The 17,765-nt window shown below is 51.4% G+C and overlaps 1 protein-coding gene across 2 annotated transcripts in view; it reads right to left on the bottom strand.

Moving 5' to 3' along the window:
* The window catches only part of PID1 (phosphotyrosine interaction domain containing 1), a 92,486-nt gene extending 82,246 nt beyond the window's left edge, over positions 1 to 10,240 (bottom strand). The window contains exon 1 of one of the 2 annotated variants that reach the window (XM_076340936.1): positions 10,167 to 10,240. In XM_076340936.1, coding sequence (XP_076197051.1) covers positions 10,167 to 10,196 — 30 coding nt within the window. In that variant the 5' untranslated portion in view covers positions 10,197 to 10,240. Of the gene's footprint in view, positions 1 to 1,304; positions 1,341 to 10,166 lie in introns of those variants that run through there. The other variant, XM_076340937.1, reaches the window with a different exon arrangement.
* Between the last annotated feature and the right edge of the window lie 7,525 nt (positions 10,241 to 17,765).

Below are 17,765 nucleotides of genomic sequence, written 5' to 3' on the forward strand. Positions count from 1 at the left end.
GCAGTTCATTTTAGCAGGAGGCACCAAAGCTGTCCTTACTATCAGGATTTTCTCAAAACACGTGGTACCGAGCTCAATAGGCCCTTTCAGCCAAACTATCGAGAGGACCGGTGTAAAATTTTCAAAATACCCTTCCTTCTGATTCTAATCCAAACAACAGAGCACAGCTGTGAAAACTGAAGCCTGTGCAGACCCATGCTGCACAGGCTCCCTCTTAAAAGCACTGGGACAAGATTCAGGCTTCTACATTTTCTGATTCAAATTTATGGTCAGGCACAGAAAATTCCTGTGGACTAGGGAAAGACAGACAGACAAGACAGACAAAACCCAAACCACAAAGCAAAAAAAACCACCCCACGTTAAAACTGATTTAATATCATTCAGCAACGCTGGAACTGGCAGCACGGAAAGCAATATGGACACTATGGGATAAACAAGCCAGCCACGGAAATATCTCACCTCATCCTCTGCACACACACGCAAATGCTTCTAGGTTTGGGTTCACCTCTGCCTTAAAATAGCTACATATGAGAAATCAGTTAAATTGCCTGTTTCTGTACCTGGAAGTAATACTTCCTCACTCCCCTCACAAACGATCCCATGAAAAACATCACTCAGCCCATCAGAAAATTTGAAATCCCCAGCTGCAAAGCAACACACAGCCAAAATCCTCTCTCCAATCTTTGTATTGACATACTCCTGTCAATCTGATGCTTAAGCTGACAATTTTCTGGAAGATGAAAGAAATTCACTGCCGTCTTCTGCAGACACGCAGTGCAGCGAGCCGGGGCAGAGGTACACGCTATGCCTGACACCCAGGCAGCTTGGGGAGCTGCAGCTTGGTGATTGCCGAAGTTCCAAAAAGTACTTTTCTGGTCAAAAACTGGAAAAAAAATAATAAATTCCAGATGCCAAAGCTAAAAATGGGCAAAGGGTTCTGTTAAATAAATAGTCTCGAGTCAGGGGGAAAAAAGATTAAAACCCTGTTTTTGAAGCCTGATGTATTTTTTTCTAACAATTTTGCTGTTTGTCTTTACGCTCTCCAGCTCCAAGCTGGAGCCAGAAGAACCAGCACACCATGACACAACTCTTCTCGTGGTGTTCCTCTCCCCAGCAGAAGGAAACACTAGAAAACTGAGGACAAGATTTCTTAACGTAACACTAGAAATCAAGTTCAGCATATTAATTTGGACTGGAAAGTTTTAATAAATAACAGAATTTTTGTTTGCCTATGTTTTCAACCAGAGCGACTGGAGGGAGGGGTAATTCCCACCCACCCCCACCTTCCCCCCAAGAAACTATACCATTTTCAGGTCAGTATCATCTTCATCGGCTCAGAAAGCACAGATTAATCCTGACAGCAGGAAAGCTCGTCCCCAGCTACAGGAAAGCCGCAGAGCAGCTGAGATTCGCTCGAGAGCCTCCCCCTGCAGCCATCCAGAGGGGAAACGCTGCGTCCGCCCATCCCTTCTGTCTCTCAACGCCCAGGCTCAGAGAGGGAATGGAGAGCTAGAAACTTGCAGGCTCAGATGATGTATTTGATGTTGCCACCATCACCACGGAGGTCCCATGCCCTCGGTCCCCTGGAGACCCCGAACTCCTCTGTCCTGGCCTCCAGCCAGCAGTCACTCTCAGGAAGAAGCTCCACAGCATGGAGAAGTGTTTGTTTTAAATCAGACTAGACAAACTTTCTGGATCTCCTGTAACAACCCAATAGGTGGGATTGCTGCCCTGCTGTCAAACCCAGGCAGGCCCAAGGGCGGTACTGACCCCAGTGGAGCTTGGACCAGATCCCACTGCAAGATCTTCAGGGCAGCTATTCCACCGGTGGGACCAGACTCTGAACATCGCTTCTCCTCTCCAGGCACTGAATGACTGGACAAGTTTTCAGAAGGGTAAAAAGCTGTCTGGAAAAGCCTGGCCCTAAATGGAGGCTCTGAATACTTGGAAACTTACTCCAGGGTCATTCCGAAAGCTTCACACGAAACGTATGGAATAACCACCTCTCAAACCCAGAGGGAGCCTGGCACGGGAAGAAAGAGGTGGCCGCAAATCTGAGCTTCGGGACATTTAATTAACTTTCTATCTGCTCTCCGCGTTCTTGGCAGTTCCCATCAAATATATCTGGAGAAAATGTGTTCGCATGAGGAGACGTTTGAAAGTTGTCCAGCATGACGCAGACCCAACACCACGAAGGGGTATGGCACAAGAGCACCGGCTGCGCCGGTGCTACAGCACGGAGATCCCAAACCGAACAGCGCTGCACTCGCAGCATAGCTCGGTCAGTAAAACTTACTATTAGTAACTCGGGTCAGAAATGTCGCTGTTAACATTGCCTGGAAGCACAGCCAGCCATTAAGCTGCGAGAAGGGAGTGAAGCAGCCCAAAAAAGGCCCCCGACCTGGCGGCAGAAGCCTGCAAGGGAACAGAGGCAAACAGCTGCAATGGCAAAATTTTTACATTTCCAAATCAACATCGGAATTACTACCACTGATAATCATTTTGTCAGAAAAGCAGTTACTATTTAAATGCTCCCGATGAAAACACGCATGGAGGTCCTTCAAAAAGACCAACGCTTCAGAAGCCATCACTGAACTGCTAAGGTAAGGGTCAGCGCAACGAGATCAACTTAATCATTCTGAGTCTGTGTATAATTTTGTTGAAGTGCCATCATTAAAAGAATATCAAACACCAGAAATACACAACTTATTTCCCCCCCCCCCCCCCTCGAGATTCTGCGCATCAAAGATTTATATTTGCCACTCCGTATTTTCAGCAGGAAAAACAAATAATGAGGAGCTGTATTAGGTCTTCTCAGGACACGTTTACAATCACCCACATTTAAAATGCTTGACCAAAGAGTTCTGACACACGTATTCAGAAACAGCCCAGAAGACTAACACTACTGTCACCTGTAACTTTTCCAGCTATTATTTGAAATGCAAATAAGTTCAATTATTAGACATAAAAGCACTGGGGGGGGGGGGGGGACGACACACCAAACAAGTACTAAACATTGCTTAAAGGGACTTTTCAGCTACACATTTACATGTCTCCGGGCCAGACTCTCATCTTGCTTGCACCGAGACCCAAATCGCAGCCGAAGTCACCACCGTACTGCTCTACGCGAGAGGATGCTAGCGCAAAGCCTCGGCAGCCTGGCACACCTCCCATCACCCAGCTGAAGGTCTGCCCGCTGCAAACACAATCACGCTCAGAAGGTAACGGTAACGCTCTGGACACACCACTGCGGACCGTCCTGCTGGCTCCCACCGGGGACGAAGAGAAAATAAGAAGCAGGCAGTTAAAATTCTGAACTACTTAGACTGAATGCTTTAGTTTGTCTTCCTTCAAGGAAATCACTGCTTTTTTTTTTTTTTATTATTATTATTTTTCTTGGTCATCAAACAGGCTGTCAGCTTCATAAACAGAAACTAGTAGTACACTATAAACGAACCCTTACGATCATTTCCCAGGGGGCTTTCCATAAGGCAGTCACTGATTTTGATTTTCTTTTGGTCACAGAATGCTTCCCAAAATTAGCATTTTTCCAGAGCCATTCATTTTCTACAAAGAATAAATAATGTCGAAAAAAGGAACTGCCCAAGCTAAGTGGTGCCAGATGAGCTTGCTGGAATCACAGAGCTTTGTTTTAAAGATCCCTGACTGCTGTAAAGTCATAGCGGCAAACTAGCGCAAAAACTTTGATGCCTTGAGAGATATTCTGAAGCTATATAGTGCCAAAACACTCGGCTGTGAGACTTCCCGGATGTTTGCACCCACAAGACTCAAGCTTAAATTTCAAATACTTTTCACTTTTTCCTTCTGACATAATTTTTAATAAAACCAGAGCTCAGTAGTAGTATCAGTCCTGCTACACGTGTCTTGCGGCGGTTTCTGCCTAGACAGCTGTTTGTGTGCTTCACACTTACAACCTGTTTGTGTTTCGTTTAAAGCAGAGTTTTTCCATATGCTTTTAAAAATTCAAAAACAATTGTTTCGCCTGACTGTATACTGCATTTTTAATAGATGTCTGCATCTGAACACCAAGCATAGAATAGAAAGACAAGAAGCTCGTTCTGAAAGCACCAACAGCACCTAAAACCACGTTACATCTGAACAGATGCAAACAAACATTTGTCATAAAACCACTGCGCCCATGATTACCTCGAAGCCGTTGCACAGGGGAAACGCTGCCCAGAGCTGACTTCTCTATAGTGAAGAGTTTCAACGTTCCTGACATGGGAAAGGCGTTTGATGCGTATACTAGGTGGTAGCAGATGCATGTAATACGCACGCGTTTAGCAACAGAGTCTACCATCCCCAAATCTAAAAGTGTCGGTGAATTCAAGGTGCACAGTTACAGGGTACAGTAGCAAATCCCAGCAAAAGAAGTGATGTGTTTAGGAAGTCTCGGAGGGCAGCGCTCGCAGGTAGGCCAGAAAGTGAGCAGCAAACACCCCCGATACTGCTGCTTTCACTTTTTTCACCTCCATCAATACCTGCACTGTGTTTTTGCTGCTATATCTTAACGATGCGGAGGTAAATTACACCAACAACTCAAAGGCTACGGTAAAGCAACCTTACACAAAGCTATTTCCCATGGACTTCGGAAGGGCTGCACAAGTTACGTGACGGCAAAATTAAGCCTCCGGGTTCAGGGAATCAAACTCGCCCAAAGCAAAGGAGGACCTGAAGCTTCCTGCCTGACATCACCCACTTCGCTTCGTCTCACCTCGCCCACCTGCAGCTCTCCCCCACAGTATTTCACAGCACATTAGACGAGATGCGGAACTCTATTTTATGAAAGAAATAAATTCTAGCAACAGGAGAATATGCTGCAGCCATCTGCTATTAAAACCTTGCCCAGAAATGGCCCAAAACTGTGGGCTTTGGTAGGAATATCAGATTTCTAGATGAGTAGACAGAGAATCACTGAAGTCCTACCGTGAACACTTGGCCGTTTGCACGTCCTTATGAAGCCAATTCACCAAATGACGTCCAGTGCCGAAGCAAGGAGGCAGCCGGCTGGGCTGGGAGGCGGGCGGGCAGCAAGGGGGTCTCTCTTGCTGCCCTCCTGTTGCTTGGGACAAGCCCAGATGATGGCAGAAACCAAGCGACCGCTTGGCAAGAGGCAACCGCGTGCCCAAGAAAAGCATCTGAAACAGCAGTGTTTTCCCACCCGGACCCACGGGCAGGGGCAGGACGTGGGATGGGGAGCCCGCGCCGCAACACAGCACCCTGCCTGCTCCCCGCTACCTGACCCCCGCTCGTGCAAGCCCACCAACTCTACCACTTGCAGAAGAAAAGCGAGAGCTTCTCCAAAAGGAGGGCTCGTGGGCACAGCTCAGCTCAGGGATGCCTGGCGTTACAGCACGAGGCCGGGCAGCAGCAGCACCGCTGTGTCTCACGCGCCAGGGGAAAACGGATTTGGACACAGCGAGCCCTTTTACCCACACGTGTTAAGAGAAGAAGGAAAACTTACAAACAGGGCTTATAAACAGCACGACCTCGGAAACTATGCACCCACTAGGATTTATTATCTAGAAACAATGTCTGGCATCAAGCTCCCAGGAAAATTTAGGTTTCAAAGCAAATAGCAGTCATCTCTCAGACAGGCACGCGAAAGTGCACGAAGACCTTGCTTGTTTTTGAAAAAACACTTCAGAGTAATCACGGAAGCATCGCCGAGGCCGGCAGCTCTGAAATCCCAGCTGCTCCACCGAGGGCTCCTGACCCTCGTGTCCCAAAGCGGGCACAGAGGGTACATTTGGAAATAATTTTAAGGAAAGGTGTCAGAAGATTTTCAGCATCATTTCAACCAGTGCCGCTGCCACAAACGTCGAGCCAAAAATCAGAGCGCACTGCTTACGACCATCAATAAGCTCTGCTGCAAACACAGCGATGAAAACCATACCCAAAAGGTACAGCGAGCCCTGGGCTGGAGCCCCGGCGTTCCCAGCAGGAAGAACAACCCTTAAATACTTGAAGCACCCCGTGGTCGTTGCTCCAGCAGAGGAGACGTGGAGGCACTCGCGTGTTCAGTACGTTCACCCGCATTTTACTGAACACAAACCGGGAATGCCGCCACAGAAATCAGAGGGGAAAAAGTCTTCAAAAAAGACACAGTCCCAGATCACCTCTTTTACATTAAGCATGAATAATGCTAATGCCTGTATTACCTGCAAAATCACAACTTTCTTGAGTACCGCACCAGAGACTGGCTAATCCCGATGGTATATTCCTGCAACGTCCCAGCTGCGCTGTTTCCCATGTAACTGACTGTCCCACTAACTTTTGAGAAAATACACGTAACTGCAATGTTGCTATAGGTGAATGAATCACAAAAGGGGAAAGGAGAGGAACAGCAGAAGAAAAAGCAGGCTTCACTGTATTGTATTTTCAAGGAAATTCCAGAAACCTGGATATTTACTTTTTTCTAGCTTATTCTTCTAATCCATTTAATGTAATTCAACGTATCTTCCAGAAACAGCGAGGCTTCTTCATTAAGCAGCAGGATAACGGGAAAAGCTTCCATCAGAGAGAAGTGGAGTGGAGAGCAGAGTGGAGTTAAAAAAAAAACAAACCACCAAAACCCAACACCAAAAAACCACAAGTGATCACAGCTTGTTCCAGCAAAGCCAGAAACCAAAGCCCCTGGAAAGGGGGGTACATTTCAGCAGCAGACGAAGCTTTCAGCAGCAAGTGGCCACGCCAGCAGTGGGGAGATGTCCAGCTCATGCCCCAGCTCACTGCATTTTTGTAACCCAGCTGCTGATGACACTTCATTCCTATTGCGTATACGTGAGCTCTGCTGCTGACCTCACTACTGGAATTGTACCCGTCTAGTCAATGCCAAAAATTTCAGCACAAACCGTGAAACTTGACAGGACCAAGCACATTTGGAACAAAAGTAGCTTTTACATGAACGGCCACAGACCAGGAACACGCAGCCCTGTTATACGCTGCGTGAGACTGGGAAAGGAGACCCACAAGGCATAGATGACAGAAGTCTTCGTGCCACGATGCTCGCTCCCGTTTAAGTTAAACATACGCAGCTCCCCTTAGCAACGAGGGCAAGACTAACCCACACCAACAGGCAGTCACTTCCAAAGTTGGTTCATACTTTCCCTTACTGAACCAGGCCAAAAGAAATATTCTGAAAGATGAAAATATTTTCACTGCTGTCTTACTTAGGACGGAGCGGCACTCCAGCATGGCTGGATATTAACGCAAGATGCATCTGGGCCAGAATTACCCCCCATACAACTCACACATTAAAACATTAAGAAAGCTGTGCCAGCTCCCCACTTTCTGCACCCATACATCAGCTCGAAGAAGAACCTATAGAAGACAGGGCTGGACCTGCCATTATACATCCCCCAAGTATTCTGCAGCAGTGACTTGGCATAACCCGTAATTGCAGAACATGTGAAAAGAGACCACAAGATGTCATCTGCTCTACCCGGTGACCAAATACCCACTTGCTACAACCAAAATCCCATGCCCAGCACCCTCCCAACACATGCTTGCCAGCCGGGGACAAGCAGAGGGCCCCCCCTTCAACACCCCGATAACACCAAGATTTGTTTCACGGCAGCTAGGTGCCGGGAGAGAGGGAGTTTGGGACAAAGAGAGCAACATGGGACACCTGAAACTGAATTAAGATGTCAAGGGGGAGAAAGAAGGGAAAAAAATATGTATTTATTGCCTTGCACGAGCTCTCCTCGGCGCGGGGCGGGGGGGGGGGCGAGGCGGGCAGGCAGGCAGTGCTGCCAGCAGCTCTGGCCAGGCTGGCGATGCACAACACGTAGTTCTTGGGGACGGAAGGGGAGATCAGGCTACTTGAAGTGACCAGCTTTCAAAGTTCTTTTGGAGAAAAAAAGAAAAAATTCAAAGGGGTTGGGGATATTAGATAGTCTACTGCCCATGCAACTCTGGCTCGCGTGTGTATGGATTAGGATCCAGCTCCCAATTACAGGATCGCATCCTAGTTAGTCCCAGCATCCTTCCACTCACTGTATTCATTTTGTCCACTGTTCACTATGTTATTTAAGCTCTTGTGCGAACACAGAATTATTACGGGCTTCTGGCGGCTTTTCCAAGGCTTTCCCCTTCTCTCCATTTTAGGAGCTGGTACAAGTCCAAAGCATTATTTAATTCTGCAATTTTGGATCCCTCTGGCTTGTTTTTTTAGAGCACCTACAGCTCTTCATACACTTCCCCAGCAACTCCTGTTGGCAAGAAGCACAACTATGGGTGCTTAGCATTTTGGGAGGCTCAGGATGCCTGGAGTCTCCAGCTAGAGGTGACCAACAGGAGGCTGCACAAAGTCAGTGGCCACTGCTGAGAACTTTGGTGCCCGTGGCTCCCCTCCAGCAACAGGGAGGAGCACGGGCTCCCCTCGCTACAGGCCTGTGTTGTGCTGCAACAGGTAAGCGAGAGACCCAGCGAGCATCCCCCTTCCAGGCAGCCCTGGTTCCCCACGGCACGTGGCCTTTCCGACCCGCTCCCTAAAGCAAGATCCCTACCGGTGCACGGGATATGTGAGGCAGCTGAATAAGGTTACACTTACAATCTGCAAAACACAAGCACTTGGTTCTTTTTAGCCTTACACGCTCTTGTAGGCAGTACCAGGTATTTGTGATATTCGTATCTTGTTATTTTCAACACCTCCTAATTCCACAAAGGGGGCACGTAGCCAGTCCATACGATGCAGCCCAGCACACCGCTATTAACCTCAGCTTTCCCCTTCTCTTTCCCTTCCCTCACCTTCTCCTTTGCCCCCAGCTGTTGGGTGCAGCCTGACCTCAGGTCCTTCCCCTGCAGCAGCATCCCCCGAGGGGACACCATCCCTCCAGAGCACAGGCGATACAGGTGCTCCCGCCCCCACAACCCACCCAAGATCATTAACTCCCTAACGCGGGTGATCTTGCTGCTTGTGTTCGGTACAGAGAGGCTTCTGGCTAACACGGGGAAACAAATAAATAATAACACGCTCACATCGGTTTTACCCTGGAACCCATACACTATGGATGTGGGACATCATTCCTATCCACTAAAAATCAAGTTTCTCGTTGTAGAAGAAAGTATGTCTTTTTAAGAACGGGAATTATTCCCGTTACTGCCTGGTGCAGATTAAAGCTCACGGATCTGCTCGGCTTGGCTTTACTATCAACTCAAATCAAACCACTGAATTTTCTGCTTGGTGATAGCAAAGCAAATTCTCAATTTGAATTGCAAAAGCAATAATAACCTTTTCTTGTCATCAGCTAAGACCATTGATTCTTACTTAAAATGTCCAGCTCTCTCTCACTAGACACTTGCTCCGGAAAATTACATGAAGTCGACACAGTGGAACTACAAAGTGAGTTTTATTTCACCTTGCTCTCTGCCTGTCTCAGATTTCGCCCTGAATATGAAATATGCATAAAAGCATACATTAAAAAAAAAAGACAGAGCCCAGGGCTAGCAGAGCCCGACCCGCAGCGAGAGGGTGTGGGCCGCCCGGCGGGGCGCGGAGAGGCGGCGCGGGGGGACCCAAGTTCCCATGAGCCACCCGGACCTGCAGGTTCGGGGGTGGCAAACGGCTCCCGCGGGATTTGGCGGCCCCCGCGCCCCGCTCCGCGGGTTCTCCGCGCCCGCGGCGGGGGGACCCGTCCCGCACCGCGGATGCAGGCGGCGGCCGGGCCGGCGGGGCTCCCCCTCGCCCGAGGGGTGTGCGGGGAGAAGCCCCCAGACGGCGCTTCCCCCGCCGAAACCCCACCGAGCCGCGCCGCCTCCCAGGGCCGGGGTGGCCGCGGCCGCGCTGCCCCCGCCCGCCGGCACCAAAGCCCCGCCGGGAGCGCCGGAGCCGCCGGGCACAGCAGCAGCCGGGACCCGGGATGCCGCCGGGACAGCGCCTCCCTCCCCCGCACTGTGTGTGTATGTATGTATGTATGTATACGTGTGTGTGTGTCCCGTTCACCCACACACACCCCCCCGCACACCCACCCTCCGCAGAGGCAGGGGGAGAAGTTGCAACAAACTCCCGGTACCGGGGGGTGATGCTCCGCCGGCCCCGCTCCCACCGCCACAGCCCCCGCCGCCCTCCCCGGGCAGCTCCGCGGGCTCGCCCCCCGCCCCCGGGCCGGGCCGGGCCGGGCCGGACCCCCGCCCGCGCCTACCTGCAGCCTCTCCGTGGCCGGCTGCCACATGGTGCCGGGGCGGCGGGAGGCGCTGCCGAGCGGGCGCCGAGCGCGGCTCTCTGCGGGCGCGCTCCCCTCCGCGCCGCGCCGCTCCCCGCCCCGCCCCGCCCCGCCGCTCCGCCCACGTCCCGCCCACGCGTGTCCGCCGCGGGGCGGCGGGGGCGGGGGCCGCGCGCAGGACCCGCTCGCCAGCGCGGGGACCGGCTGCAGCGGGGCCGTCCCCGCGGCGCGGCATCCCCCGCGGGGCGGCCTCCACCTGCAGCTCCTCCCTGGGGACGTGCAGGGGAAGGGGAGCAGCGCAGGCATCCCCGGCCGCCAGCACGCTCCGTCGTCCCCCCGGCATCGCGCCCTCTGGGCGGAGGTGCCAACCTCCCCGCTTGCGTTCGCTGTGCGCTGCCTGGGAGGATGGAGGGAGCCCTCCCCAGAGGCAGCCTTCCTCACGGCAGCTGAAACTTTTTCCTCCTCTTCCTCGAGAGGTTTACACCACTTCCAAGTCAGCAGGACGCCGCCCTGCTCCGTAAGGCCCTGCCCGTGCCCAGGCTGCTGTTGGCATTGAAGGGGCACGGAGCACAGGGAACGAGCGGTTGGGGTCAGGATCCCCCTTGTCCTGTCAGCCCCGGGGTGGCCGAGGAGCCTGCGCCACGCCAGCATTGAGCTCATGCTCAGCTGTTTCACAGCACCGGCATCAACAGCTCCGGCACGACAGGGACAGGCTTTGGGATCTGCCGCCTCCTGCTACGGGGCAGTAAAATACCCCATGGCACGTCTCGACCGCCTTTCCCCACAAACAGCCCGAACCTCTGGTGCTACATTTGGGATGCGGACAGAGGAGTGGGGGCGTGGGGAGCTGCCCCAACACTGCCGAAGCTGCACTCGCCCTCGCCTCCCAGCCCAGCCCAGCCCAGGCCCCGGCTGTGCTTCTGGCTCCTCCTGCCCCCTGCCCTGCGCCAAGGCCTGAGCCGTGGGAGCGACGGAAATACGACCATTTCCACCCCCTAAGCCTTGCGGAGTAGGGAGCAGCAGCTTAAGGCATAGCGCTTGCAGCCAACGGATTTGTTTCCAAACACTGAGGTGAAAAAACCTCCTCTCCTCCCGTCCCCAGTCCCGGCTGTACCCACAGCACCCACCCACCCACCTCCCCCCCAGACCTGCTGGGTTACACCCACACTGCGGCTTACCCGAGCCACACCACGGCGGCAGCACCAGTCACGGCTCCAGCTGCCACATGGGCGTATAAGGAAAATTGTTGTCAATGTTATTAAAGTAACGTATGAATCGCAACGTTCACGTCACCCTCACAAATATCTGACTGGATGTTTCCGTCTCCTTAGACAGATCCGCTCTGTGGCACCTGCCGGGCCGGGGGGCCAATGCTGCTGCTGCTGGCCCCAAGAGAGCTGTTGGCTAAAAGCACCCTAACCAGGCACAGGACGTCCCTTTATGCAGTAAAAAGCAAAAAACCAGACCTGAGCCCTCTTTTGCTATCCAGGAGGTTAAAGGCAAAACCTCCAGAAGTACCTAAATGGCTTTGGTGCTTGGGCCACATTTTAAGACATGGCAGAGCCACATCCTGGCTGCCACGCACAATGGAGGGAGCAGTGCCAGGAGCGCGGTGCAGCCGCTGGGCCGGGGCTGCCCCGATCCAGCCCCGAGGGAAGCAGTGGGGGCAGCGGGGTGGGAGCTCTCCCATGGCTCTGGCCCAGCACTCGCAAGGGCACGTGCACGCTCTTCCCCTGGCTTGTGCAGGGACATGCAGGCATCGCTCTTCCCAGTGGAGATCAGAAATGCCACAGAAAAGGGAAAGTCTCTGCAGGCTCCTGAACTGCACCAAAGGACATTTTTCCAGGCACAAAAGCCGCCCCCGGCCCTCCCTGCCGACCCGGGGCCGCCCAGCCAGCGCCTCACGCTCGGGTGCCGGGAGGATTTGGTATAAAACCAAAGGAGCATGTGTCATGCTTGTCCCGAGCACTAACCACCACACCCCGCAGCCTGCAAGCCAGGCTCCCAAACCCGCTGCGGGTGTGCAAGCCCGAGGGGCAACGGGGATATCATTTCAGTGTCGGTGCTTTAAATAGCAAAGCAAAGAAATATTTAAGGGCATCTTCCCAAAAAGCCAGGGTTTGCGATGGCATCAGGTTCACCTGCGAAGAAACGCTGTCCCTTGCGGGGCCGCACGGCCGCTGTGGCATCTCGGGGACAACACCCTGAGTCACGTTGCAGGATCCGGGCGAGGCTGCATCTGGTCAGAGCGAGGCCTCAATGAATATGAATTTTTAAATTGTTTCTGAAAACGCTTCATCGGTACCTCCCTTAGCAGTGACGGCCTAATTAAAGCGATTCAGGTCTTGCAGCTACATTTACTGATGCGTCACCGTCCTCTCTCCAGGAAGGGAAGCGCTAACCCTGCACCAGCTCCTGAGCGAGGCACCCACCAGAGCTCTCCCCTTCCCACTTGCCGAGCAAACGCTGTGTCCCTGTCGCCCTCTTGTTTCTTCTGACCGATGCTTACACTCCTGCGCAAGGGAGGCATTTTCTAAAAGCCTCGCTCTTCCTCAGCTGAACTCTGGAGCAGTTTCATCGATCCTTCCCATACGGGTAAATCCACCCGCCATCGCTGCCTGAACCAGCTGGGAGCAGGCACAACCCGGGCTGTCGTCAGCAGCGGAGCACAAAGGAAGTTCAGGACCTGTGATCAGCAGAAGGAGACCAACCCTACGGCTGGAGGCTGCTTCTCTCTTCGTTTACATGACTTTTGTACAAACTAAAACAACGGGGGGGGGAATCTGTTTACTGCGAAATGGGTGGCAGGCTATTAGAACAAACAAGCAGAAACAGTCGCTTACTCAATTTCCAAAAGGATGTGAAAACGGAGAAAATGAATGCTGTAGGCTTCAGGCTGAGGTTGTAGGAGAGGAAGGTAGGAACATGCTCGTGTCCAGAGAAGGGCAACGAGGCTGGTGAGGGGTCTGGAGAACAAGTCTTAGGAGGAGCAGCTGAGGGAACTGGGGTTGTTTAGCCTGGAGAAGAGGAGGCTGAGGGGAGACCTCATCGCTCTCTACAACCACCTGAAAGGAGGTTGTAGCGAGGTGGGGGTCGGTCTCTTCTCCCAAGTAACAAGCGATAGGACCAGAGGAAATGGCCTCAAGTTGTGCCAGGAGAGGTTTAGATTGGATGTGAGGAAAAATTTCTGTACTGAAAGAGTGGTGAAACATTGGAACAGGCTGCCCAGGGAAGTGGTTGAGTCCCCATCCCTGGAGGTATTTAAAAGACGTGTAGATGAGGCGCTTGGGGACATGGTTTAGTGGGCCTGGTGGTGTTGGGTTGCTGGTTGGACTCGATGATCTTGGAGGTCTTTTCCAACCTCAATGATTCTATGATTCTATGATTCTATGCTTACAGGTAGAGAGGAGCAGCTTGATTGCAAATTTCTGAAATCAAACTGGTTGATTAAAAAGCAACCTGTGAGCTGAGACAGCGAGCAGCGCCGCGGGGACAAGACGGCTACGGAGCCACCCTGCTTGGGTTTGTTTAGTCTCCAGGAGTACTCGAGCATCACATGGGTTACGGCCATGTCAGGAAAGTCAGCCCTGCTTTTGCCCTTTCGGACCTGCCCCGCAACTCCTCTGCGGGAAACTCGCTTTTCGGCTGGAGTAGGCGCTGCCGGGGTGGCCAGGGCACCAGCCAGAGCCCAGCTCAGGAAACGATCAATTAGACTCGGGTGACTTCGTGTCACAATCTCACTAAGATGAGGTCATTTTTACCTACACTTTCTAATATTTTAATCCAAGCATCATTTTTTATTTGGTATCTAAGCTGTTCTGCATTAGGTAAGTTCTGCTCCCAGCCAGTCAGAAATCTTTTGCGTTTGCTTAAATAAATAGTGTGAATTCGTATTTCCAGGATGTACCGTGTTCCAGAATGTGCCTGTAAGAAGATACAGATATTTTTTCTATTGATTTTCCTTTTACTGTGCCAAATTGTGGAGTTTCTCTTCTTGTAATAAGTTAACATTGAGACAGTTCTTTCCGAAGACTGCAATACATTACGCAGGTTGGTCCCGCTTCTCTCAGTCTCCTTCACTTCTGTGCCCACAGGACAGAAATACTGGAGCCAGGGGAGTTCTCTCATTTCAAAGGGGAGTATTTGATGCAATAGGACCAATTTCACTTCTATTCACACGGTAAAGTTGAAGCGTTTCCGGTAAATCCAGGATATTTTCTCTCTTTTAATGGCTCCTAGTTACTTAGTTTGTCTTCCTTTTGCACCGTCTCATACCCCAATGTAAGGTGTTTATAGCAACATGGCTCGTCTGCATTTGAAACCAAAAATAAACTCACTTTTTTTTTTTTTACTGTAGACATTGCCTTATTAATTAACTAAAATTGTCTAATTGCTGATCCCGATGAATTATTGGACTTCACAAGCTCCATTTAGCTTTAGGAGCACTATTACTTCTCACTGAAATATCACTAGAAGAGTCATTCAGTTATTTAAACGCTGCTTCCCCAAATATTGTGCAGACTTCGCAAGTCCTATTTCCAAGATCCTCTTTTTGATTGCGCAAGTTTACAAAGTGTACACGAGTCATTAAACACATCTTTTTTTTCCCTTAAGAATTCAGTTTACCTTGGTTTTGCTTTTGCAGGGTACGAGTTTGCCTAATTAGCAAATTTAATGTTGTGTAAAGTGCTGTAATTAATAACATACTTCCAAAATCTAAATACACTTGTTACTCTTAAACACGTTGTCAGCTCGCTCCAAGCAAATGCAGCATCCTTGCATAGATAAAGGACACCAGGCACATTGTATGAATTTTCCGATCGCTTTCTGCAAAAATGTTTTGTGCCTAAGCAACCCAAAACACAGTATCCACGTAATTCAAACTGTTTTCTTTGACAACGATCATATTTTAACATTCAAGTTAACAAGAAATATGTTTTTAGGTAGAACTTCATCTCTCGCAGGTGGCAAAGCTAGATAGGATGGCATGATCTCAACTTCGTATGAATACAACAGAGTAAATACCCAAGTTAGAGATTTCCAGCTCCCGTGGCAGGGTGCGTACTTTGGAGACTCGGCGCGGGAGAGCTGCGGCGCGGGCATTGCTCGGGGAGGACACGGCCAGGCTGGGCCTCCAGCGCCGCGTCCGGCCGTGGGATGCAGGCAAGCAGTAGCTGGGGACAGCGTCAGAGCATTGGCAGTTTGCAAACGCTGACAACAGAAACCTGGATTTTGAGGGGACGCAATCATCTGCAGGGTTCAGGGGCTATTGAGAAGCAACTTAAATTACGGTGACATCTAAATGGCAGATATACGCCCTTTGACAGGTACAGCGGCATCTGAAGATCTGGCTCTGCATTCCTTACCCAGGAGCTGCCTAAAGCATGGTTGCTGTTAAAGTAGCAGCAATTCAACAGCAAAGATGTCTCATTCAAATACTGGCAAAATGCAGACCACATCTCTCCAAAGGTCCTTGATTTCCTTTCAGTATTGTGTTTTGGTAAATTGAAAGGGAAATTTATTTACATACTTGCTTACCATATAATCCCAACGGTGCAGTACTGTTATTTAGGTAGTCGGTTTTATTCTGATTATGTAGGTGCGTTGGGATGATTGCGCAGACACGGGAGTGCAGCTCCACCAAAGGTGGTTCAGCCAAGGCTGCTTCTGCTCGCAGTGCATCTGGCTCGTTATCCCCTTTGCAAGTATTTTAAAATGGCATCGGGAGATGCTATAAACCTGAAGCAATGCGGTGTTAATGATTTGTGAAATTGAGACAGCAGTGAGTATCCCGGGGAAGGAGATAATTCAGGTTCGGATACGCCATGTTCTCCCACCCATCCCAGGCTGGGCTTGCCGGGTGTAATGAAGTCCCGATTTCCAATTTGTCTGAGAAGCTCTTGCTGGGGTTCCCATAGCAACCAGGTATCTTTAATGACCTGTGTTGGTGCCAAAAGAGGTTGCATTTCTGATTACCTCTTCAGCTGTAACTACCCCGCTGCCTTCCCGAGTGCCAGGATAGCTACTTCTCTTCTTCTACCAAAAATAACTTTGAGGATGATTTTGAAGGTGCCTGGACTAAATAAATGCATGCAATGCACAGGTAGTGACCTATTTGGCTGTATTTATGTGGTATCCCTTTTTTCTCCTCACCTTTTGGCCTCATCTTTAGAAAGGCAGATATTTGGTCTCACTTCTCCTTCACGTTGGCACCGTACCGGTCCTACTCACAGCAGCACTGAAAATAAACCACCAAAGCCACGGTAGGTCAATAAGTGCAGAAGGGAGGTTGCTGCAAAGGTCTTGCATGGATTTAAAAGGCCACATCAGTTCTGCGCAGGACAAAATATGTGATAATAAAGGGCCAAGCAAGTTTTATTCTTAGTATTCCTGTCACCTCTGCCGGGCAGCACCTCCGCCGCAGCCGGCGGGAGCCCCCAGTGAGCGAGCGAAGCCTCCCAGCAAACACAAAGTCGATCTTTTGGAGCTGCCAACCCCCTCAAATCAGTACCGACCATGCCCCTTTTTTCCTAACCAGCATGAGGAAAGAAAGGACGACTCTGTGGATTTTGGCAGCGGCCGGGCTGCGGGGGGAGGGCTCGGGTTCGGGGGCTGCGGCTGCAGAAGCTCCCCGGGCGAAGGCGGCCTCCTGGCTCCGCGCCCCGGCGGCCTCCCGCCAGCCGGCGGGAAGCACCAGGCCGCGGGGAATTCAGGGCATCCGAATCTGGGCCACGGAGGCGGCGAGAAAAGCGCCTGGAGAAAGCGGGAGGCGGCGGGCGCGGCTCAGAGGATGAGGGCCGGGCACCAGCCCCTCTGCGGGAGGCACGCGGGCCTGGGGACGGGGGGGGGAAAGGCAGGGCAGGCGCGGGGAGTGCTTTTGGCAGTCACCAGCCTCCAGCTGCGGTGCTAGGAAAGGCTGAGCTACCCAGGGCGCAGGGGGGCCAAGCGCGGCACGTGTCCCCAGGGATCCCCTCAGAGGAAGCGGGACTGGGAGGAGGGAGGCAGCAAGGATGAGAAAGGGGAAAAACCCGAGGTTCAGAGCCTGAGGAAGCCAAAGGACAGAGGGGTTTGGGGGTGGTGATGACGTGCGGGGGGCAGAGGAAAGACCAGGGAGACGGGACGGGAGGAGGAGTCCTCACCTCCCCAGGGAGTGCTCCCACCGCAGCGCCAGTGACACAGCTGGTGGCCAGACACCTTCTTGCAGGGACGGTGACATTTCTCAGACAGCCTCTAGCAGCAAATCTTGCGTTAACATACCCAAAGAAGCTCAAGTCCGGCTCTTAATGCACCAATTAATCTTGTAAGCAGCAGAAAATGACTGGCACAAAATCTTCCAGTTGACACGTGCCAGGTACTTCATTCTCTCCTAGGTCCAGACAAACTTGAAACAAGACCTGTTAAGACCCCTGTCAGCTCTCTGCACCTTTGACTGTATTGTTTTTATTTGTGAATTACCCCTGATGATTATTAAATACTTACTTGTCTGTGATAAAGAGAAATATGCACCTCCACAAATCTGTAGAGAGATCACAACCATCCCACATGAGTTTTACACCAAGCTAAACCCATGGCTTCTTC

The sequence above is a fragment of the Aptenodytes patagonicus genome, chromosome 6, assembly GCF_965638725.1.
Source record: "Aptenodytes patagonicus chromosome 6, bAptPat1.pri.cur, whole genome shotgun sequence".
NCBI lineage: Eukaryota > Metazoa > Chordata > Aves > Sphenisciformes > Spheniscidae > Aptenodytes > Aptenodytes patagonicus.